This window comes from Anomaloglossus baeobatrachus, chromosome 7, assembly GCF_048569485.1.
Source record: "Anomaloglossus baeobatrachus isolate aAnoBae1 chromosome 7, aAnoBae1.hap1, whole genome shotgun sequence".
Classification (NCBI taxonomy): domain Eukaryota; kingdom Metazoa; phylum Chordata; class Amphibia; order Anura; family Aromobatidae; genus Anomaloglossus; species Anomaloglossus baeobatrachus.
Genome location: NC_134359.1, coordinates 62,832,216 through 62,858,025, shown reverse-complemented (window position 1 = coordinate 62,858,025; position 25,810 = coordinate 62,832,216). Strand labels below are relative to the sequence as shown.

Below are 25,810 nucleotides of genomic sequence, written 5' to 3'. Positions count from 1 at the left end.
GCGAAGTGCGGCGAACATAAAACGGCAATTCTGGAATGTCTTTTACGGAATTTACCGTATGGGTTAAATAACATATTTTGATAGATCTGAATTTTGCAAATATAGTTCTACCAAATATGTTTTACTTATTTTATATTTTTTGTTTTTACATTTTTAATTGGGGACAAAGTGGGTGATTTTCTTTTTTTTAATTTATTTTTATTTATTTTTTTATTCCTAATTTGGATTTGATCTGCATTTGATCAGTTGGCCATATGCTGCAATACTTTAGTTTTTTTTCAGTTTTTTCAGTATATAAATTTAACAACAATTTCAGGGGGTGTGGGTGGCCTTCACTAGGTCGATCGGTACCATGTAAACTTATTGGTACCCTGCAATTGAGATTCGTACCCAAATTGTTGCACTAGTGAGAACGCAACACTTAAATGCCGTTGTCAATGTGTGACTGCGGCATTTCAGTGGTTAACCAGCAGCGATCAGCGCTCGCTCCAGTCGCTGCTGTTGTGCCAGATTCTGGTTGTATAACCTGTCCACATAGTGGGTGACAAATGTATAACCCTCCTCTGTGCAGAGTTTAAATGCAGCCGAGTTTGAGCATGCGTTTCGCCGCTGTCTTCTAAATCTATGGGAGTGATGGCGGCAGCTCTGCACAATGTGCAGCTGTCTCCGTGAGTCCTAAAAATAGCTGAATAAGATGGCCGTGTGCCTGTACGTGAGGAGGATCTGAGAATACGAGACCCTGTTAAAGTCATTTTTGTGAAACCCCATTAAATTCTGAGATGGTTTCAATGTAAAGAAAGTTTTCAATGCAGAGTCTGTTTGTGCTCTTCTCTTACTTTGTGTGATACCTGTTGGCTCCATACGTTCGGATTATACAGGATTTTTCGGAACTTGCACCATCATTTACTTTCTTTGTCGAAACCAAGTTTTATTTTAATTTTTATGCCCAAAGGCTTCCATATCCCAAACATTTTTTCCTGCATTCAGTGGTAGCAAAATCTGAGAACGTGTTGGTGCCGGATCCAGACGTTAAGGAGGTGTGAAAGGCTCCGCTGGGAGTTTTTCACGTTGCACATACAAGGCACACGGGAACCACGGTCCGGGCTCCACACAGTCCTGCTTCTTATGTCACTGACATTATTGAGTGAAATATCCACTGCTGCTGTTACTTCAATGCGGCCATCCTACCCTTTACAATACTCTCACTCCATAAGTAGTGCCAAGATCACTGCCGCTATATGGCGCAGAGCTCGGTGATGGGCAGCAGACTGTCCGGCACTCACGGATATGACCAAATACTGCAGAATAGAAATTCTTGCATAATTAATATGTCCAGCCATGACCTTGTATATACAGCGACCCCAGGGATATAAGACTGTTAGTTATATTCAGAAGTGGAATGAAAACTGACCACTATCCGGTACTGTTGATCGCTCTGTATAAAGGTTTGTTGCACGGATGAAGTGAAGAGTCTCTTATTCCACTACCAAGTATATGTTGCTAATATTGCCCAACAAATGCCTCGGAAGCATACTGTATATACAGTATTGTATGTCAATCAGTGATCCCTATTGCTTATATATTCCTATATGGATTTATCTCCCATAAAATATAGCTTTTAATTGGGTGGAAAAACGGTTATATTTTATATATAAATCAGGGCTGCTTGGTTGCACCCTTTTGTGTGTTGTTTTGTTCCCTCTCTTTGCATGTCCTTCACCTCTCCTTAGCTCACTTGCCCAGAGCTGGCCATGTCTGATTTAAATCCCCAGGCTCTGTCTGACTTGAATCCCGGGGCCCTGCCTGACTTGAATCCCCGGGCCCAGCCTGACTTGAATCCCCGGGCCTTGCCTGACTTGAATCCCCGGGCCTTGCCTGACTTGAATCCCCGGGCCTTGCCTGACTTGAATCCCCGGGCCTTGCCTGACTTGAATCCCCGGGCCTTGCCTGACTTGAATCCCCGGGCCTTGCCTGACTTGAATCCCCGGGCCCTGCCTGACTTGAATCCCCGAGCCCTGCCTGACTTGAATCCCCGAGCCCTGCCTGACTTGAATCCCCGGGCCCTGCCTGACTTGAATCCCCGGGCCCTGCCTGACTTGAATCCCCGGGCCTTGCCTGACTTGAATCCCCGGGTCCTGCCTGACTTGAATCCCCGGGTCCTGCCTGACTTGAATCCCCGGGTCCTGCCTGACTTGAATCCCCGGGTCCTGCCTGACTTGAATCCCCGGGTCCTGCCTGACTTGAATCCCCGGGCCCTGCCTGACTTGAATCCCCGGGCCCTGCCTGACTTGAATCCCCGGGCCCTGCCTGACTTGAATCCCCGGGCCCTGCCTGACTTGAATCCCCGGGCCCTGCCTGACTTGAATCCCCGGGCCCTGCCTGACTTGAATCCCCGGGCCCTGCCTGACTTGAATCCCCGGGCCCTGCCTGACTTGAATCCCCGGGCCTTGCCTGACTTGCATCCCCGGGCCTTGCCTGACTTGCATCCCCGGGCCTTGCCTGACTTGCATCCCCGGGCCTTGCCTGACTTGCATCCCCGGGCCTTGCCTGACTTGCATCCCCGGGCCTTGCCTGACTTGCATCCCCGGGCCTTGCCTGACTTGCATCCCCGGGCCTTGCCTGACTTGCATCCCCGGGCCTTGCCTGACTTGCATCCCCGGGCCTTGCCTGACTTGAATCCCCGGGCCCTGCCTGACTTGAATCCCCGGGCCCTGCCTGACTTGAATCCCCGGGCCCTGCCTGACTTGAATCCCCGGGCCCTGCCTGACTTGAATCCCCGGGCCCTGCCTGATTTTAATCACTATCCTTGTACCCCCAAACTGACAATCCAGTAGCTAAACAGACTTGTATACAAACTATGACTCCCCGGGTGTGCTCTTATCCTTCTCTCCTGTCTACAGCACCCAGTGACTGCACACATAGTCACACAGTAGCGTGTGGCCGCTGCACACAGGAGAGCGAGAGACAAGGCACCTGCAGTGTCAGTGTGTGTGTACAAATCTGGTCATCTCCTGCAGTGTCAGTGCGATCGTGAAGGGTTGGGGATTCAATTCATGCAGCGATCGCTCTGGGTAAGCGAGCACTGTCAATCTTCACGAAAAATTTGCTTAATATCATATTTTTCTCCTCCAGTCACATCTAAAGTAAGTGACATTTCAGCTGGTTGCTGGATCATCTGACAGTCTACACAATTACAGCTGCATTGTGAGCTCATCAGCCGCCATCCCACTATGCACTCTTGTAAGAAGTCTTATATTCTTCCTTTCGATGTTAATGGAGAAGAAAAGCAAATCTGCTAAATATTTATAGTGAAACAATGTAACAAGGTGTAAAGGTGGAGCCTGTCACTCCCCGATTATCTTACTGTATACGGACGGCTATGATTGTTTTGTATGCGCATTAAAGGAGAAGAACCCAGAAGTCTGAGCTTTTGGCGGCGCTCACCCTCTGTCTTCTTGGGAGGTTGCTGCATTCTTTAGAGAAGCTAGGACTTTAATTTAAACCTTGCATTTGCGAGGCCGTACAAACCTAAGGAGTAAAACAGACAAGCTGTTGCCAATAAAAATTCTAGCACTATGTGGAAATTTTGTAAGAGCCATATGGTTACCTTAGAGCCCTACAAGGGTTAACCCTGTCATTCCTAGGGAGCAACGGAATACTGCTTTTTTCAAATGATTGTATAGAACATTGTCTGAAAGACGAAGAACCCCCAGCACAGTGCCAGAACCCTCAAGAAACATGGCACGGACTAGAGGTTGAAAACCTGTGGAACTAAAGTATTCTATATCTGGCTGAGAAAGGAGATGTTTCAGTTCAGGTTATCATTCATATATATATATTAATATATAGTAACCCTCATAGTAACTGCTGTAATTATGTACATGTATTATGTATGTACTATCGCGGGACTGAGCACTGTTTTCAAAAAAATGTAAACTGGGATGATAAAAATAAGCAATGGCCAGCGCAAGCGCATAACGGTAGAGGCAGAGGTAAAAGCGCGGGCACGATATTATGGATGGGTACTTGGGCGACGCTGGTGATGACATTCACAGCACCGCCCATAATCTTGCGCCTGCGCAATAACATCACCGACGCTCGCTTTTTGAAAACAATGCTCAGTCCCGCAATAGTGCCATTGTGCATGCGCAAGACATCCGGAGCACTACAGAACATGAGGGCGGCGGCTTCATCTATGTAAATGAACACTGGGGGACGGCGAACAGCGGCAGGAGGGGGGATAACAGACGAAATACAGCCCGCCCACGGGGCCAACAAACCTCATTACCATAGCAAAAGGTAATATTTTATAAAGTTATGTAGGTCTGAAAGGTGGGCCAGTAGCTAGATGAACCTTTATAGAATGCAGCCTCGGAGCTGCAGAAGGGGATTCTTTTAGTTTTATAGCGCAAATTCTGGTGACAGCTTCCCTTTAAATCTGTTATATGCCAATACAAGATATTTCTATAGATGTTTTCTAAGCCTTACATTTGAGCACTCCTCTATTATCTGGTACTGTAGCTCAGAGATCACTCCAGAATGCCATCCACCAGGAGTCTCCTTTCTAACTTATTTTTTACTTAATATGTCTTTAGTAGTAGAGATGCCAATTTGTATTATAGAAAGTGGGGGCAGGTCTTTATCTGTACTGGAAGTGGGGTTTGTCTTTGTTTTATTATGTCTTTTTTACAGGAAGTGGGGTCAGGTCTTTGTCTCTTTACAGGACATGAGTGCTGGTCTTTGTCTCTTTAAAAGAATTGGAGGTAGTTCTTTACCTCTTCGGGAAGTAAAAGTGGGTATTTGTCTATCTGCAGGAAGTGGGGGCTGGTCATTGTCTCCACAGAAAGTGAGGGCGGATCTTTGGCTCTACAGGAAGTGAGGGCGGATCTTTGGCTCTACAGGAAGTGAGGGCGGATCTTTGGCTCTACAGGAAGTGAGGGCGGATCTTTGTCTCTACAAGAAGTAGGGTGAGATCTTTGTATCTACAGGAAGTGGGGGCAGGTCTTTTTCCCTACAGGAAGTGGGGATGGGTCTTTTTCCCTACAGGAAGTGGGCACGGGTCTTTTTCTCTACAGGAAGTAGGGGTGGGTCTTTTTCTCTACAGGAAGTAGGGTGAGATCTTTGTATCTACAGGAAGTGTGGTCAGGTCTTTTTCTCTTTACAGGACATGAGTGCAGGTTTTGTCTCTTTAAAAGAAGTGGAGGTAGTTCTTTGTCTCTGCAGGAAGTAGAGGTTTGTATTTGTCACTTTACAGAAAGTGGGGGTTCTTTGTCTTGCTACAGGAAGTGGGGGTGGGTCTTTTTCTCTCTACAGGAAGTGGGGGCAGGTCTTTTTCTCTTTACAAAAAGTGGAGGCGAGTCTTTTTTTTCTCTACAGGAAGTGAGGGCAGGTCTTTTTCTCTCTACAGGAAGTGGGGGCAGGTCTTTTTCTCTTTACAAAAAGTGGAGGCGAGTCTTTTTTTTCTCTACAGGAAGTGAGGGCAGGTCTTTTTCTCTCTACAGGAAGTGGGGGCAGGTCTTTTTCTCTCTACAGGAAGTGGGGGCGGGTCTTACAGGAAGTGGGGGCGGGTCTTACAAGAAGTGGGGGCGGGTCTTTTTCTCTACAGGAAGTGGGGGCAGATCTTTTTCTCTACGGGAAGTGGGGGTGGGTCTTTTTCTCTACAGGAAGTGGGCACGGGTCTTTTTCTCTACAGGAAGTGGGGGCAGATCTCGTTCTCTATAGGAAGTGGGGGCAGATCTCGTTCTCTATAGGAAGTGGGGGCAGGTCTTTTTCTCTACAGGAAGTGGGGGCAGGTCTCGTTCTCTATAGGAAGTGGGGGCAGGTCTCGTTCTCTATAGGAAGTGGGGGCAGGTCTCGTTCTCTATAGGAAGTGGGGGCAGGTCTTTTTCTCTACAGGAAGTGGGGGCGGGTCTTTTTCTCTCTACAGGAAGTGGGGGCGGGTCTTCGTCTCTCTAGCGGAAATAGAGACATGTATTTGTCTCTCTGGCTCTCCTGCACATGGGCATAGCAGACATGCTGGCTTTAACGTCAGGGCAGGCAAGCCATTGGAGAATGTGGGGCACCATGCACACTTAACATTAAGGAAAGGGCTTGTTCCTGCACCAGTTATGCTAATTTTGGACTGCCCACTGAAGCGAATGGCATGTTACAAAGAATGAGAATCGGGACAGTTCCTGGATATATTAGATTGCCATGTGCACCAAAAGCAATTCTACCTTATATAGGAGGAGCGAAGCAACACTGCTTTTTGGGTGAAATGACAGGTACAGGTAATTGTCCACTACACTGGTATATTTCATAAAATGTCATCAGATCAGTACACTGCTTACCCTTTCAGCATCTATGTCTGATCAGCACTGCTGTCCGTTCTTCATTATCCACATGTTTTGAAAATGAACACACATTGTCATTTGTAGTCTGTCATGGTTTATATTACCACTCAGTAGTGACTTACAACCTCTTGTGAAGTATATGATTAAAACGTTAAAGGGATTGTTTAGGATTGGAAAAACATTATTTTTTTGGGGGGGGGGGGTTTGTCTAGAAACGCTACCACACATGTCCATGGATTGTGTCTAGTATTGCAGCTCCGCTTCATTAATATGAGGGGCTGAGCTGCAGTACCACTCACATACTTAGGGCTGGGGTGGCAGTGTATTTAGTAGAAAACCCTTTAACCATGGTGATGTTCTTGATTGAATTAATTATTTTAGTTGATGGCAGTATTGGGCAGTCTCCTTCATTTTTGCAGGCCTATCTACCAGAAGATAACAAGATTTCTAGCAAGCACCCTCTTCAACCTTTATGCAACTTTTTAGATGCTGAATGTGTTTTTTTTATTATATTTTATTACTTATATTTTATTTTATATTAAAACTGAAGTTGATCTGCAGTACCCAGCAACCGCCACTAGTCTGACAATTCTTTGGTGGTCTGCTTCATTCGCTGCTCACGTCCGGCTGTCTTTGTAACAGCTGATCGGTAGGAGTGCCGAGTGTCTAACCTCCACAAATCAAGATATTTCTGACCCACCTTGAAGATTTGTCAACAATATTGTTGTGGTGGTCAGACACTTTGATAGTAGCCGTCCCGTCTTCTGACTAGTGCAAGCATTGGCGTATTATATCAGGCGTCATTTAGAAACGGCGGCACAGTCTTAAGATGACCTTACATATCAGATTCTCGTAAGCCAAAGGGACTAGATGTCCCAACTCACCTCCAAAGAGAGCATTTAGATGGCTGTATACATCTGAGCGAGATCAGATCACAACTGGTCGCTGGCTCTCCCGACTCGAACGAGACATTTTGTAATACTATTGTATGAACTGAGGATTTCGATTGCGTTAGGGCAATGACAACCAGAGACGGGTTCTTGGTGCAGCGAAGTTTTATAATATGCAACCAACAATATGTACACAGGAATGAACATAAACACAGTAGAACATAAACATAGTATATACCTGCCAGGTTCGGAGCAAAGGGGAATTCCCGGGACCGCGCACCAGACTCCCCGAGGGAGGCCATCAGCAGCGAACCCCCATACAGGGGCTGTCTGGCGATCACCCCAGAAGGCCTAAATGCGCAGCAGCCGGGACACGAAAGGGCAACAGGTTATAGTCCAAAAATGTCCGTACTGGATGTGGAACACGGGTCCTAGGGTGGATATGTACCGGGAGGGACCAGGCACAAGCTGCAACCAGAGACGGCAGACAGAGTCCGGGACCAGCGAGGGCACAGCTCGATGAGACCAGGTGGAGTCCAGGGCCGGCGTCAGGTGATTCACAGAGATCCAAAATAGCAACAAGGAAATGAGAGCAGCAGGGCAGGAGTAGACAGGAAGCAGTATACTCAAGCAACTAGACTAGGCTTAGGGGCGGGCTTTTAAACAGATGAACAGGAAGTAGGGCAACAGAACAGAAAACTCCATGTTAACAAAGGGCAAGATCCTTCAGAAGCAAACTGGAAATCCCGGAACACTGACACATTTTCATATTTTTCTATGCAGCTGTCGGGCTCGGATCAGGAGAGCCGACAGTCTGATCTCGCTCAGATTTATACGGCCATCTGAATTCTCCCTAAATCAGATTATGGTGAAAGAAAGATGGGGCATGTTGGATTTTAACATGCACAATCCTTTGTTCTCACAAGGGGATAATCCAGGACCAATAGGACAGTTAGACATTTATCAACTGAGAAAAACTGAAAATTTGCAGTGATTTAAAAAAATAAAAAGGATAATTCTACTTGATAAAATAAAAAAAAAAGCCATGACTGATTCTTTCCTGGAGTAAGTGTCGCCCCTCAATATAATGCATTTGTGCCTATAGGATATGGGTGTCCTGGGTTCGAATCCCACCAAGGACACCATCTGCAAGGAGTTTGTATGTTCTCCCCGTGTTTGCGTGGGTTTCCTCCGGGTTCTCCAGTTTCCTGCCACGCTCCAAAGACATACTGATAGGGAATTTAGATTGTGAGCCCCAATGGGGACAGTGTTCCTAATGTATGTAAAGCGCTGTGGAATATGTTAGCGCTATATAAAAATAAATATTTATTTTTTTATCGTCTGCCAGGCTGCGAGGGGTTAAAATGCCCACACTGGCGGTGATTTTAAGAGAGCAAAATCTTTCTGTCTGCCAACAGCAGAACCGTCGGCTGTGAAGAACAGAATGACTTGTAAAGAAAATTGAATGTCACAGAAATAATTAAAGTGTTCTTTATGTGAGCGCATTAATCAATCCTGTGCTTCCCTTAATAACTCTTCACTTGACATGCTGGCAGCGCTGATGAGCATAGTGGGCAGTAATGACCCATGATTACTTTTACGTTGCATTTAATAGTAAAAGTAATATGTTCGGAGGTTCTGCCTTTCTCATGGCAATTTAGACCATGAACTGTTTTCTTCCTGGACGCAGAGCACTTAGTGTCAGGATTGTGCTTGGCATGTGTGAAAGCCTTTCTTATGCATCTCTTACATTTACTGAGAAAATCCGTTTTATCTGAAGAGGTTGTTAGCATGATGTCTGTGGTCATTGTGTAAAATCAGGCAACAGACAAATCAGGTCGTTTAGTCAGTTGTTGTCATGGAGTTGTCAGGGATAACAGAGGACCGTGGCTCCTAGACTGTCCCTTATCCCAGAGATACCTCTTATGGTGAAGATGTCTGGGCCGCCACCCTTGCCCTGATCTAATACGCACTCTCCCCTACTTTAGGAGAGGGCACGGACAGAAGTTGAAGAACTTACAAAAATAGACAAACAGGGAAACTAAAACTCTATCACACAGCAAGCACGCACGGAAGTATAAGACAATACGTGATTAGGAGGAAATAACCAGACGACAAGAGGGTTACCAAAGCACACCAAGCAGCACTAAATAAATCACCAGCAACTGGATCACAATAGCACACGAACCAGTGTAGCAAAAGCTATAGTTGGCATGGAAAGACAGTTTCCACCAACTTTTAAAAGGCGGGGAGTACTTGTGATAGATCTCCCACAACATGTGATCCTAGAGGTAACCAGCAAGCTATCAGAGATTAACTCCTGATAGGCACTAGAGAAAGCATAGTTTGGAGTCAGAGTCTTTAGTCTGAACAGTGTCTCATGCCGCCATGACACTCAGCGAGTTTTGAGCCAAACACCGTGACTGTGATAATTGTCCATTATGTAAGAAACGCCCTCCAACAATCAGAAATACCGGGCATTCACTTTTATGTCATGTGTCAGAAATTCACCTATTTAATAAATGTATTATCCCAACATCTAAATTGCATATTTCTCCCCATGAAACATGGAGCTGCCAGCAGGTCACAGATCACCGGAGACCGACTGCAGCCACGCTTGATAAAGATAAAGATGTCATGACTATAAGACAGAGGACAGGGGACTTCTCTTTTAAAGCACCACTCCAGAATTCCACTAAAAAATAAAAAAAATTTTGGAGTAGTGCTTTTAAATGGATTGTCCCCAAAAGTAAGTTAATTTTAATCAATATATCATGTAATAATAATAATTTCCACAATTGGTTGTGTTTAAAAAAATGTTCCTGTGCTGAGATAATTTTATATGTGTGTCCCTGCTATGTACTGTGTAATGGCCATGTCTGACCGTACAGTGACATGATCTGATCATACCACATCTCCTGGGCAGGGGAAGCAGGAAAAAAAAGTATACAGACATTACAGCATGGGATCACAAATTATTCTTTCTTTGAGGTAAAACATTTTCTAAAAACAGGCAGGAAAATATTTTACCTCACAAAAAGAATCAGCTGTGATCCTGTGCTGTAAATTCTGTATACTCTTTTATGTCCTCCCCGGCCCAGGAGATGTGGTATGATCAGACCATGTTCCTGTACGGTCAGACACGGCCATTACACAGCACATAGCAGGGGCACATATATAAGATTATCTCAGCACAGGAACATTTTTTTTTTAATCATATCCAATTTTGGACATTATTATTTCTAACATCTATTGATTAAAATCCATTTTAATATTAACTTTATTCGTGGGAAAATCCCTTTTAAGTCTCTTCTAAATCAGAAATGTCAGTATAAAGCGTTTTTGCCATATATAAGGCTGTGTTCACACCTTCGTCATGGTTCCCACTTCTGATGGATCCCACATTGCAGGAATGGATTCTTCACGCATTAAGACCACCCGACACCTGATGGACCCCAATGACTTACAATAGATATTGGGTTTTACCTTTTGTTTGTAATTTGAGGAGGGGGAATTGGTCGTACACGTCCCTCTGACTCCGATAGCCTTATCCATAGAGTAGAACATCGCCTATTTATTTTAGTTATTTCTTATGAAATAGTTATATAATAAGCGCTACGTAAACACGACGCACAGATGATAAATGGTAGAAGTATCACACTTTGTTTTGACAGCATTTATATTAGTTATATATTTTTTTTTACATTTATATTACGGGGGCAGTAGACCAGAACAAGAATGATTGTGTCCTCCGACAACATAATTGATTTACTGAAACCTTCAATCTAAATCACCCGCTAATATATAGCTAGCCGATATAACCGCGAGCCAACAAGATAATTCCAGCGCTTTATCTGTATAATATAGCACAGCTTATTAATAACCATTCCCCAAAAATCTGTTATATTGGAGAAACAACTTGCAAGTGGAATTTTAGAGCCGCGATCACGATGATAAACTTTGTAAAGTAGGTTGAAAAAACAGAACCCCCTAAAAATCTGATATAGGTAAATTAAAGAATCCGGGAGCTTAAGGCCGTTTCATACATCCGGCATTTCGCCGGATTGCCAGATCAGTCACACTCTAGTACAGTGTAAAGGCCCAGTCACACACAACGACTTAACAGCGATCCAGAAAACGTTGCGACCTGATAGGTATCGTTGGTAAGTCGCTGGGAGGTCGAAGGTGAGATGTCGCACAGTCAGATCTTACCATCGATGCAGGAACAATACAGGTGGCAGTAGCGACCTGTATAACGATCTCAGCAGTCACTGTGACCCTGTCACACAGTGTCAAACACAGCGATGTGTCCTGCCCAGCAGGACATTGCCTTTGAAGAAAATGGCCTGGACCATTCTGCAACGACTAGCGATCTCACAGCAGGGGCCTAATCGCTGGTAGGTGTCACACATAACGAGATCGCTAACGGGATCGCTACTGCGTCACAAAACCGACTCAGCAGTGATCTCGCTAGCGATCTCGTTATGTGGGACGGTACCTTAATACAGTACAATGGCATCACGGCAAGCTCCGGTCACATGCTGTCATGTGACCGGAGCATGTGATCGAAGCTGCCGCGATGCCATTGTACAGTATTAACACTGTACTGGAGTGTGACGGATCCGGCAATCCGGCAAAATGGCGGATGTGTGAAACGGGCCATAAAGGGATATAAACATGGCTGACCTAAAAAGGCACACTAGTGTTTGACAAGAGTGACACTGGGGTCTTCCGTGAGTACTCTTAAAATTGTTGCATTACTGCATCTAGCACGGGCCACCATGGAAGGATAAAGTTGTGGGGGACTTCAGACATCCATGTTGGAATTCTCGTAATCATCCCATAACTTTGCTCCTCACGGGGAAACATTCAGTTCTTCATTGTGTTGTGCACAATTATTAGGCAGGGAGTTTTTCAACCATATCATAATTTATTGCAGATTTTCCTAATCCGCGCTGTATAAAATGGAATCATTATTGGATGATGTGTATTTGTGTAATGAGGGAGGATACAACGCCCTTTATCAAATTTGCCAAAAAAGAGATTTAACAGACTCTGCTTAGTCAAAAATTGTTAAGTCTTTAAGAGGGATAAGGCCGCTTTACACGCAACGACATCGCTAACGAGATGTCGTTGGCGGTCACTGAATTCGTGACGTACATCCGGCCTCGTTAGCGACGTCGTTGCGTGTGACACGTACGAACGACCGCTAACGATCAAAAATACTCACCTTATCGTTAATCGTTGACACTTCGTTCTAATCCCAAATGTCGTTGCTGGTGCTGGACGTAGGTTGTTCGTCGTTCCTGACCCAGCACACATCGCTGCGTGTGACAGCCGAGGAACGACTAACAACACCGTACCTGCGTCCTCTGGCAACGAGGTGGGCGGGACTTTCATTCGGCTGCTCTCCGCCCCTCCGCTTCTATTGGACGCCGGCCGTGTGACGTCACTGTGATGCCGCACGAAGCGCCCCCTTAGAAAAGAGGCAGTTCGCTGGCCACAGTGACGTCGTTAGGCAGGTAAGTTCGTGTGACGGATACTAGCGATATTGTGCGCCATGGGCAGCGATTTGCCCGTGACGCACAAACGACGGGGGCGGGTGCTTTCACAAGCGACATCGTGCAAAGCAGTCTATACACTCACTATTGAAATTGCTAAGATATTGGGTCAAACACAGAACTATCAAAGGTTTTGTTGTAAATAGTAACCAGGGTCACAAAAAATATATACAGAAAAAAAAGATGCACCTAACTGCCAAAGATCTGTGAAGAGCCAAACGTGAAACGACCGGGAACCTATTTTCCTCCAGGAGCTCTCTATAAGTTTGACAACCATATCAGAAAACTGATCAACAGCTTCCACAAATGTGAGCAGGAACCAACTGAAAAAAGAAAACTTTCAGTTCACCCAAGTAGATGCGTTCCAGGATTTTGTGGCGTGCCCGCGGTCCACCGGACAGGAAGGTCCGGACTCAGAAGCCAAAGGAAGGAGGGGGGAGGACCCAGCACCGATTCCAGTAAGCTAAAATCCAAAAAACTTTATTAAGTCATATTAAAAGTTATAAAGGTACAAAAAGTTCTATGACAATGCCAAAGAATGGATACTTGACGCGTTTCAGACTCAAGACTGTTTTTATTTCTTGAGTCCAAAACGCGTCAAGTATCCATTCTTTGGTGTTATCATGGAACTTTTTGTACCTTTATAACTTTTAATATGACTTAATAAAGTTTTTTGGATTTTATCTTACTGGAATCGGTGCTGGGTCCTTCCCCCTCCTTCCTTTACCAACTGAAAAAAAAAACCAACATAACTACAAAAGCATATCCAGTGGCACTCAGTAATATAAGGATACAGTGCTGCTATACGAATATTGGAAAAAGGAGAAAGATACATGGCTAATGTGAAAAAAGACATAGGCATTGCATTACTGCTTTGGAAGTATTGACAAAAAGAGATTGTTAGTTTATGTAGTGGCCAATCCATGTGAGCCTGATCACCTCCACACGATACTTTTAACCCTGTATGATGTTGACCAATCATAAGCAGGAGCTGTCATGCAGGTAAAAAAAGGAATATGCCTTTCTATAAGCTTGAAGCAGGCTTTCTCCTGTGTGAGACATGTTCTGACAGACAGCCCTGCTGTCCTGTGATCTCTGCACATACTATATAGTATAGAGCAGAGCTCAATGTGATTACAAACACTTTTATTTAACAGAAGTAAATGTGGTGGGATTCGAAGGCCCTGAGATAAAAGCTGGAAATAATTGTAATTACATGCTCTGCACTATACTACACAGTAGCTGCAGAGAGCAAATTAATAAATAAAAAACGGTGTGTGGTCTTCCTCTCCAATAATGATAACCAGCCAAGATAAAGCCAGACAGCTGGGGGCTAGTATTCTCAGGCTAGGGAGACCCACGTTATTGGGAGCCCCTCAGCCTATAAATATGAGCTTGCAGCCTCCCATTAGATGCGACAAACCCACCACTTTACCCTGCTCTTCCCGATTGCCTTGATGCGGTTGCAATCGGGGAAATAAGGGGTTAATCTCCGCTCACAGTTAACACTAAGCCCTAGATTGGTAATGGTTGGCGTCTGAGACACCCCCATCACTAATCGGTAAGTGAAAAGAAATAAACACAAACACCCCAAAAATCCTTTATTTAAAATAAAATACAAAGAAAGACCCTCTTTCACCCCTTTATTAACCCCAAAAACGTCTCTGCAGGTCTTGCGTAATCCACTGCTGGTTATCAGTATTCCCTTTGTGCTTAGTTACTCCCTTCTTCCCTGGACTTGTGCTGGTGATATTCAGTTCATTCAGCTCTAGTTGCAAGCAGGTGGCTTGTACTCCTCTGTAGTATCGTTGCTGAAGCTTTGCTGAACTTCTACCTGAGTCATCTGTGGATAAGTAGTTCATGCATTTTCCCCCATGTGTCCACCTTGTGTCTTCTCTAGTGTTTAGTGGGGTTGATGAAGAGCTCATTCCACCCCTTTCCTATTTAGGGTCCAGCAATAGGGATGCCTAGGGTCAGGTATCCAGTTCGGTTAATAGGTGCGGAACCTATCTAGGGTGGTGAGGGACCCCAGAGACCAGCAGTAGGTTCGGTCAAGGGTCACCATCTCCCCCTTCCCTAGACACAGGGTTTCCCTTCCCTTTCGCCATTCACTTGGTACTTCCCCGTACCTAGCGTGACACACAGTTTATAGACTCCTCATGAGGGCCACTTCTGTTGTCCTTAAAGGGGTGTGGATGTATTATTTTAAGGCGTGACTTATCTGAAAATTTTCTGCTTTATTCTTCACATTTCAGCTACAATGTGCCTCTGAATTTTGGGTCATTTTCTGCCTTCTGTGATAGAACCTTTCTGTGTTCAGAACCACCATGTGTACTGTACCGTACCTTTCTGTCTATGATTACATCTATGTAATGCGCCGACCTCACTGCCCAGCCTGTACCATCTACTCCACTCTCCATGCATTTGCCATCCTCTAATGATTTACCTTCAGGTTGCAGCCAGTTCTCAACAGCTCATAAAGGTTTTATGTGAAAATTAACCCATTGGAGCAGAGCCATATTTCCCCTATTAAAAATGCCTATTCTTTGAAACCCTTGGTATAAATTGCATTGCGATGTGTGCTGTGCAGGCTCATAAGGTGTTAACCAACATGGAATTTATGGGTGATCCCCAGTTCACATTCTTACTTAGACTTACTACTTATTAAAGAATAAAAGTCCTGAGTATGAATGGCCGCGATTACTACATTCTGACTCCAACTAAAAAATCTGTGTTGAAACATTCAGTGTATGTGCAGCCAAGCATCCGCAGATGAAAGTGCTCTTATCTATTATCCCAAAGGATCTGTCAAATGTGTATCTTGTTCATAATGTATAAATACATGATTAGTTATATACTAGAGAGGAAACATGTCTAACATGAGTGACAGTGCCTCCATTAGACAGCAGTCATACATGCACGATGGTGTTTAGGCCACCACCACCAGGTATATTGTACAGTATAGGTGACCAAGCACATTAGATAACTGTCCGCTGTAGTTAATCCTCCATTGACACACACATTCCGCCAAGTCTACATCTTATATTTGAAGAAAGGAAAAAATGCTGCCAAATTAATCATTGCATTTGTCACATGGGAACAAGTGATAAGGCATATCGAATCCAACATGCTCAACCATTTTGTCCTCTGAAATCTTCTAATGGGGACTAGTCCAGTAGACTTGTATACATCAGCTCATCATCTGATCCTGTTGTAAACTTGGTTGATCAATCTAAATCTGCCATAATTCTGGTATAATTTGTGCTAAAAAAATCTGTCTTAGGCTAGTTTCACACTTGTGTTGGACGGCTTCCGTAGCATTGTGTTGTGTGACGGATGCAACGGATGCGTTGCATAGAGTGGCACAACGGATGCTACGGATCGTACAAAACAACGGAAAGCTTTTTTTTTTTTTTATTTATTTTATTTTTTTACCGGCAGCAGACTATTGTGAACGATCAGCTTATCGCTCTCAATAGCCGGCTGCTGGGCACTCAGTTGAGCACTATCACTGGCCGGCGGCCGGGCATGCCGGCGGGCGGGCGCTCAGTTGAGCACTGTCACTTGCCGGTGGCCGGGCATGCCGGCGGGCGGGCGCTCAGTTGAGCACTGTCACTTGCCGGCTGCCGGGCATGCTGGCGGGCGCTCGGCTGAACCTTCGGCCACCGCCAGACAAAATATAGTTTGTGATTTAAAAAAAAAAAGAGCATGCGCAGTGAGATCCTGAGGATTCCGCTGCTCAAAAAAAGTTACATACTGCGTTCCTCCCGCTGGGTGAAAGCAACGGAGCGTCGCCCAGTGGAAGCAACGCAGGTCCTTTTGGCACAAACCGTCATTCATACAAGTCTATGGGAAACAGCGGAATCCGTTAACGGATTCCACTGTTTTCCAAAAGGGCGGATTGTGACGGAAGGAAAACAACGCAAGTGTGAAACTAGCCTTAGGTGACTTGCACTATAATGTATATATAAGGTTATCCTGGAAAAACAGTTGCTTGCTTCTGCTCAGGCAATATTCCCCAACTCTGAGGACTGGTTTTTCCAGCAGGACAATGCTCCATGCCACACAGCTAGATCAAAAGTGTGTGGATAAAGGACCACCACATCAAAACCCTGTCATAGCTAGCCCAATCTCCAGACCTGAACCTCATTGAAAACCTCTGGAATGTAATCAAGAGGAAGATGGATAGTCACAAGCCATCAAACAAAGAAGAACTGCTTACATTTTTGCGCCAGGAGTAGCATAAGGTCACTCAAAAGCAGTGTGAAAGACTGGTGGAAAGCAGCCAAGACACATGAAAATCATGGTTATTCCACAAAATATTGATTTCTGAACACTTCCGGAGTTAACATATTAGTATTGTTGTTTCTAAATGATTATGAACTTGTTTTCTTTGCATTATTTGAGGTCTGAAAGCAATGCATTGTTTTGTTATTTTGACCATTTGTCATTTTCAGGAAATAAATACAAAATGTATTCCTTGGAAATTCGGAGACGTCAGTAGTTTATAGAATAAAAGAACAATTTACATTTTACTCAAAAATATACCTATACAGAGAAAAATGAGAAAAACTGACAATTTATATTATATACACGGTATATATAATATATATTATAGATTCTTTCTGCCTTTCGCTCGGCAGGGGTTGCAAAAAAAAGTGTAGTTTGGCTGGAGGGGTATGGCTTAGCATGTGACAGTTTACGCAAAATTCTGGCACAGAATAAGTCAACTAAGAGGTGGCATAAACTTGGACTAGTCAGTTTAAAAATACTCCAGATTTATCGAACATGAAGTACTATGATATATAATAATTTATTCATTTATATAGCGCTATTAATTCCATAGCACTTTACATACATTGGCAACACTGTCCCCATTGGGGCTCACAATCTAAGGTCCCTATCTGTATGTCTTTGGAGTGTGGGAGGAAACCGGAGAACCCGGAGGAAACCCACGCAAACACGGGGAGAACATACAAACTCCTTGTAGATGGTGTCCTTGGTGGGAATTGAACCCAGGACCCCAGCGCTGCAAGACTGCAATGCTAACCACTGAGCCACCGTGCCACATCTGACACATTTTAACATTGTCTAGTGCAAAATTCCTCCATACATAATAAATGGCTGTCGGACAAACAATGACAATGATCACTGTCTCTTTCCAGTCCCCCATACACCGGAACGTTCATGCTCCACCGATTTTTCACTGCGTTCTTTGGGTAAAGCCATTTACTTTAGCAGTGCCTTATCTACGGTAGAGCAAAAGGATTGGAAAACAGATTTGCTGGATTCTTTTATTATTCTGAACTTGTATGTCCAGGGATAGTTGGGAGGCCCCTATGCATACAAGACAGATGACTGCTCAACTAACGTTAGCCTAATGTGTATAGGGGTCTTAAGAGTTAGACAGTATTGATAAGTATGCCCCATTGTGTCTACATCACTGATGGCGTTCCATCAAAGGAGGTGGGGCGAGCCATAGGGGACATCACAGATCATCAATTGAGACATACCCTTCTGATAATGTGATGGGGTCAGAGCCAAAATTAATAATTGCGACTGATGGGTATGTTGATTTTTATGATTCTGACACTAACCGTGCTCTATCTTTTTAGCTAACTAAACAACCCCTTTAGAGCCAATCTATCAGCGGTTTTTGCTACCTCATCTGAGAGCAGCATGATATAGGCAAAGAGATCCTAAATCCAACGACGTATCACTTAGATTACTGGCTGCAGTCGTTCTGACACAATCAGAATTTTTAGATTTAGTCATGTAGCAGAGCTGAGAGGGCTGCCCCTGCCCACACCAGACTCTCAATAGTACATTGACAGTGGGGTGACAGTCAGGGGAGGAGGCGTGCAAGACTGCTATGTGTGTGACTTTGTAGTCCGAGCAATGATAAGTTTCCTGTTGCTTAAACAAACAGCAGATAAACACCAGATCGGGCTGTGACAATACAGGCATCCCTGAATTCCCTGTGTTAACCCTTGCCGCATGCTGGCTTCAGCTTACATAGCAAAAGAAAACCTGCTGACTGATTCTCTTTAACCTGAACCTTGATATAGAAAATAAACAACAGATCGGACTGTGACAATACAGGCATCCCTGAATTCTCTGTGTTAACCCTTGCAGCATGCTGGTTTCCACTTACATAGCAAAAATCTGCTGACCAATTTCTTTTAACCTGAACCTTGATATAGAAAATAAACAACAGCTCGGACTTTTGACAATACAGGCATCACTGAATTCTGTGTTAACCCTTGCCGCATGCTGGCTTCAGCTTACATAGCAAAAGAAAACCTGCTGACCGATTCTCTTTAACCTGAACCTTGATATAGAAAATAAACAACAGCTCGGACTGTGACAATACAGGCATCCCTGAATTCTCTGTTAACCCTTGCAGCATGCTGGTTTCCACTTACATAGCAAAAATCTGCTGACCAATTTCTTTTAACCTGAACCTTGATATAGAAAATAAACAACAGCTCGGACTTTGACAATACAGGCATCACTGAATTCTGTGTTAACCCTTGCCGCATGCTGGCTTCAGCTTACATAGCAAAAGAAAACCTGCTGACTGATTTCTCTTTAACCTGAACCTTGATATAGAAAATAAACAACAGCTCGGACTGTGACAATACAGGCATCCCTGAATTCTCTGTTAACCCTTGCAACATGCTGGTTTCCACTTACATAGCAAAAATCTGCTGACCAATTTCTTTTAACCTGAACCTCGATATAGCAAATAAACAACAGATCGGACTGTGACAATACAGGCATCCCTGAATTCTCTGTGTTAACCCTTGCAGCATGCTGGCTTCAACTTGCATAGCAAAAAACCTGCTGACCGATTCCCTTTAACCTGAACCTTGGTATAGGAAATAAACAACAGATCAGACTGTGACAATACAGGCATCACTGAATTCTCTGTCTTAACCCTTGTAGCATGCTGGCTTCACCTTACATAGCAAAAAACCTGCTGACCGATTCTTTTTAACCTGAATGTTGGTATCAATATTAATTAATATATCAGTAGAGTGTAATATCAGTAGTCAATTGTATGCTATTTTTCACTTCTTTCTCTTTTGTTCCTGTCCATTTTTGTCAGGTATTTTTCTCTGCATTGTGTAAAGTTTCCTTCCGGAGCTGTCAGAGAGCCGCATGGATGTTATTACTTTGCTATGAACTTTGAGAACTTCTTCCATTTGGTTCTAAAGAGAAAGTTTCCCCTTTACCTCTAGAATGAAGTCACCCTGCTGAGAAATGAAGTGGCGCAGCTGAAACAGCTTCTTCTGGCTCATAAAGATTGCCCTGTAACCGCCATGCAGAAGAAATCTGGCTATCATAGTGAGTAATGTTCCATTACCCATGGCCTTGGGCTACATAGTGAAATACTGCCAAAATGAACCGTGCCTCTATTAATATAGGAAGCCTCATATGCACTTCTAGTGTTTAACATTAAATATGGAAAATAAGGCAAGGTTAGAGCTCGCTACATTTAGATGTTGTTTCAATAGAATTAATCTCATCGCTGCTCTACGCAAAATATTTCCTCGCCGCACATGATTAACTCCAGTGTAAGTCTCTCCGGCACTTAAAGCTTTAAAACATTTTGCAGATTTTTTTTTTTTCCCCTTTCAAGCAGTTTTTAATTAGTACTGTATGTTGAAAAAAAAATCCCTAAAGCTATTGTGCTCCTGATTCCGCATATACAGTAGCATAAACATATGCAAAAGACTCGGGTAAGTTTCTCTAGTGAGTGAAATAAACACATAAAAAATGATATGTATGTACAGTTTGACAGATTTTATTGTAATGGGATTTATTCCGGCTGCACACAGAATTGATTTCCGCATCTTGAATTAAATGTCTAATATTTCTGTTCTGCGGATTTGTGTGTGGAATGTTAATATCAATCAGCCTGGGATCTGAAAGTCCTGCAATGTGCTGCCTGCTTGTAGGACTAAAAGGGTCAGCATGTCCACTCCATCACTAATGTGATTCCAAAGATTCAGAAGGTTTGGTGGCAGTGCAGCAAGATCGGGGCAATTTTTTGAGCACCATTCACTAGCCTTATACTGGAACTAGTTGCCCATTTTATGCAAATCTTAAAGTGGATCTATCACTAACCCCCCAAAAAAATTGTGTTTAAATATGTTGCAAAAATTCCCTGAGCTCCCCTGATTATGTCGGTCTTTTTCGTTTTGCGTTGCAGCTCTCCATTGCAGAGATATTTATACTTGTTTATTCTGGAGCGCTGTATGTGAAATCTCTGCTTTGGAGTCCAATTGGATGTTTTTCCAGGTTCTTCTCTGGGGGCATGCACGTTCATTCCTTCCTCTCAGCTACTGACAATCTGTCACACAGGGGATTTTCACCGACTCTCACGTCGGCGTCAGGTCCTGTTCAGATTGCTGATTCTGACACTGCACCTGAGAGATTATTTGGTGTCAGGGAACAACACGGTAGACTCGGGCATCTACCTGCTGTGTGCTGATTCATAGGCAGGCTAGCAATAAGTAATCTCTGCTAGTCTGGTTGTTTGCTTTCTTAGGCTTCCTTACAACAGGTGATCAATTACATCTGCTCCCCGCATATATACTGGTTGGGTCCTTCCTCCTATGCCAGCTATAGCATTTCTTAGTTGGTCTGGTGTGGTGTCCCAGACTTTCTGGTGCTTGTAGTTCTTATTGCTTGGTGCGGTTGTGGAATTTATTCCAATTGTCTTCTGTAGTTTCCTTCCTGCTCTTATTTTCCTCCTGAATCTCTTATTGTCCTAGTGTGCGTGCGTGCGTGCGTAGTGTGTCGGAGTTTTGGTTTTCCCTTGTCTGTCTTTATCTGTCTTTAACATCTCATTCCTGCCCCATCATTCCCTGGTGGAGTGGAGAAATCAGACTAGGTATGGTCAGGAACAGGGCCAGTAACGGGACTCGGCATCTCCACCATAAGGAGTAAACCTGAGATTAGGGATAGTGTGTCGGAGTTTTGGTTTTCCCTTGTCTGTCTTTATCTGTCTTTAACATCTCATTCCTGCCCCATCATTCCCTGGTTTAGTGGGGAAATCAGACTAGGTCTGGTCAGGAACAGGGCCAGTAACGGGACTCGGCGTCTCCACCATAAGGAGTAACCCTGAGATTAGGGATACCATAGTGCCCCCTAGCATGAGGGACAGCATAGGGGCCATTATCCAAGAAGTCACATTGCGACACAATCTAAGCTCAGCAGCGTCGGAGAGTGATATATTGCTGGATCAAATGCTGAGCTGTCATTGGCAGGAGGGATAAATGCATATTATCCCAGAGAAGACACCAAAGAAACACCCAGTTGGACTGCAAAGCAGAGATTTCACATACTGCGCTCCAGAAGAAGCAAATATAAATATCTCTGCAATGGAATGACACAACGCAAAACCGAAACGAATGTCAGAATTGCGAGAGTTCAGGGGATTTATATTTATGAAGTAGCTAACTCACTTTTTAAGTAAGTGACAGGTCCTCTTTAATTGGGTTCTCTGCTTCTGGGAACATTTTTTTTTTTTTTTTTTTTTACTTTTACATTTATATGAGGTTAAAAATAATTTTTACTGACGGGTTTCATTGAAAATCTAGCACCGTTTTGACTTTTGTTTTCCTGCACAATCATCTTTGCTGTGGTCATAAATCAGCTGAGAAAAAAACAAACTGATAAAAGCTGTCACAAGGAGCTCAGTGACAAATACTCGCCTAACACTTTCCATAGCCAGCAGTAGTCAATTCAACGCAGAGGCTAAATAAGGCAAAATTGTTAATGAAGCCCAATTACAAAAAATATTTTTACCCAAAAATACATACATTTAAGTAACAACAAAAGAAAATGTCCATAAAAGTGGAAACCCCCTTTTAAGCTGGCCATACACATTAGATGGCTTTCTCCTGATCCTCTCGCACACTGTGAATGTCGGTGTGCGCCCTGATTTTTCATTGGCTAGCACACACATCCACGGAGTACGACGTATTCGGATCCTCATCATTGGATCAGTATAGAACATACCCTGAATTTTTTCTTGGCTCTGTGATTTTCACAAGTCACATTCTATGGGTCCAAGAGGTTTCCAATATAAAAAAAAAAGTTAAATAAATAAAAAAATAAAGTCAGACCGCATTCCAACATTACCACAGATATGTAAATGCTCACTTATCGGAGTTTTCCAAAATTAAAAAAAAAAAACAACCAAAAAAAAAAAACAGCCGCTTTATATTTTTCTTCTCTTCCTCCAATTCCAAGTGCCAAAATTTTTTATTTTTCTGTTCACATTGCTGTACAAGGGCTTGTTTTTTGAAGGACGAGATAACATTAAAGGGAACCTGTCACCAGATTTGGTGACTATAAGCTGCGACCACCACCAGTGAGCTCTTATATACAGTATTCTAGAATACTGTATATATGAGCCCAGGCCGCTCCGCTATGTGGAACATAAAAATTACTTTATAATACTTACCTAAGGGGCGGTGCGGTGCAGACTGGTCGGATGGGTGTCTCTGTTCTCAGTTACCAACACCTCCACTTCTGGCCGTCTTTGTCCTCCTTCTTCTGAAGCCTGGGCGCATGACGTGTCCTACGTTATCCACACTAGCCGGCATTGAGGTCCTGCGCAGGCGCACTTTGCCTGAGCAGAGCAGATCAAAGTATTGTACTGCGCCTGCGCAGGACCTCAATGTCGGCTACTGTGGATAACGTAGGACGCGTCATGCGCCCAGGCTTCAGAAGAAGGAGGACAGAGATGGAAAGAGGACGCGCTGGTACCAGAGAACAAAGACACCCATCCAACCAGTCTGTACCGCCCCTTAGGTGAGTATTATAAAGTGATTTTTACACTCTACACAGCGGCCTGGGCTCTTATATACAGCATGTTAGAATGCTGTATATAACAGCCCACTGGTGGTGGCTGCAGCTTATAGTCGTCAAATCTGACAAGTCCCCTTTAATCTTTCCATATACTGAACTGAAAAAGGAAGAAAAACTGCGGTGAAATATTGGGAAAAAAAATTAAAATATGTGGACATTTTTTTGAGATTTATTTTCAGCAGGTCCATTTTTATCTGGGCACTTTGACATGCAAAATGATCTTTGGTATAATAAGCTCCACTTTTCTATTAGATCATGCCAATAAATGAGGCCTACAATATTCCTGTATGAACCTTGGATAGGATTAGTCCTTACCTGACTACAAGATTCTCATCTCAGTGCAGTAGTCCTAGTTCCATGGTTAGGGCACGGACTGTCCGGAGGTATCCTGACCTAAACGAAACACCTTCATAGACACATTGGAGACTGTCAAGGCCTTCATATTTTGATACACAAAAAAGATAGCACACAAAGTTGGGAGCTGCAGCCTCCAGCTATCTGCTTTATCTGCACTGGATATCAAAATACTGGGGAACCCTATGTCATTTTTTACAATTATTTATTTCTTTTACACTTGACATTCTGAGACCCAGACAGCTAGTGTGAGGACAACCAATCACAGATGCCGGCAGTCTGACTGCAACCAATCACAGACGCTATCACAAAGAGGGGGGGAAAGCAATGAATATTCATGGCATTTAATAAGCAGACCCGGAAGCAGTGTGACAACCGTTCGAAAACTCAGCAAGTATAATTGTCCTGCTTTAATCCCTGTTTTGCTTCTTTTGGCAGCCCCCTAGCCCTTATTAACACCATTTTATAGCACTTAAAGGGAATCTGTCACCAGGTTTTTGCTCCCCCACCTGAGAGCAGCATAATGTAGAGATAGAGACCCTGATTCCAGCAATGTGTCACTTACTGAGCTGTTTGTTGTCATTTTGATAAAATCAATGTTTTTTTCTGCTGCAGATTTAGCAGTTATACAGAGCTCATGAATATGGTGGACTACCTGCAGCACTCCAAGTAGTCCTCTAATCATAATCTGCTGCTGATTAAAGTGTGATTTTATCAACACTGAGCAGCCCAGTAAGTGACACATCGCTGGAATCAGGGTCTCTGCCCATACATTATGCTGCTCTCAGACTATATGGCAAAAACCAGGTGACAGATTCCCTTTAAATTCAGGTGTCTAATGCGGGCGTCACACTAGACGATCTATCATGCGATGCATCGTCAGGGTCACGGTTTTCGTGACGCACATCCGGCATCGTTCACGACATCATCTCGTGTGACACCTACGTGCGATCGCAAATCGTTAAAAAATTGTCGATCGTGTACTCGTCACTTATTTTTAAAAAATCGTTTATTTTTAATAGCGCGGGTTGTTCATCGTTCCCGTGGCAGCACACGTCCGTCGCTCCGTGTGACACCACGTGAATGATGAACACCGCTTACTGCGTCCCGCGGCACCCGCCGGCTATGCGGAAGGAAGGAGGTGGGTGGGATGTTACGTCCCGCTCATCTCTGCCCCTCCTCTTGTATTGGCCGGCGGCTGTGTGATGTCGCTGTGACGCCGAACATCCCTCCCCCTTCAGGAAGAGGATGTTCGCCGCCCACAGCGAGATCGCTCATCAGGTAAGTACGTGTGACGGCGGTTAAACGAATTTGTGCGACACGGGCAGCGATTTGCCCGTGACGCACAAACGACGGGGGCAGGTACGATCGCTCGTGCAATCGCACGATAGATCGTACCGTGTGAAGCCCGCTTTAGACTTTTATGGGGTTCGGGGTCAAGTGCGGTATTGGATATTTTTTGTTAAGTCTAGGAGAACCTGAACATCTGCTGGTTTGCCCATCTCTACGCATCATCTGCATTGGGACAGTGACACACGTATGTGTGAATTCAACCTTACTCTGATCCTGGAAGACTTGTACTTAAAGGGGTTGTCTTCTTTCAGACAATGGATAAGATAACCCATCAATAAAAATTAAGTGGCCAACATCTTTAATCAGTGTAGATTAGTGGTCATGAAAGACCTATATTTTTTATGACATTAATTTTTGGTCATTTTATGTTGACATGTAAGTGGCATCCATTTTTATTTATTATTATTATTATTGTTATTTATATGTTTGTTTT

The 25,810-nt window shown here is 43.9% G+C and overlaps 1 protein-coding gene across 3 annotated transcripts in view; it reads left to right on the top strand.

Moving 5' to 3' along the window:
- Positions 1–25,810, top strand: part of ATF2 (activating transcription factor 2) — a 144,949-nt gene that overhangs the window by 90,163 nt on the left and 28,976 nt on the right. For all 3 annotated transcript variants that reach the window (XM_075317362.1, XM_075317359.1, XM_075317360.1), the window contains exon 11: positions 20,028–20,133. In XM_075317362.1, coding sequence (XP_075173477.1) covers positions 20,028–20,133 — 106 coding nt within the window. The remainder of the gene's footprint in view (positions 1–20,027; positions 20,134–25,810) is intronic.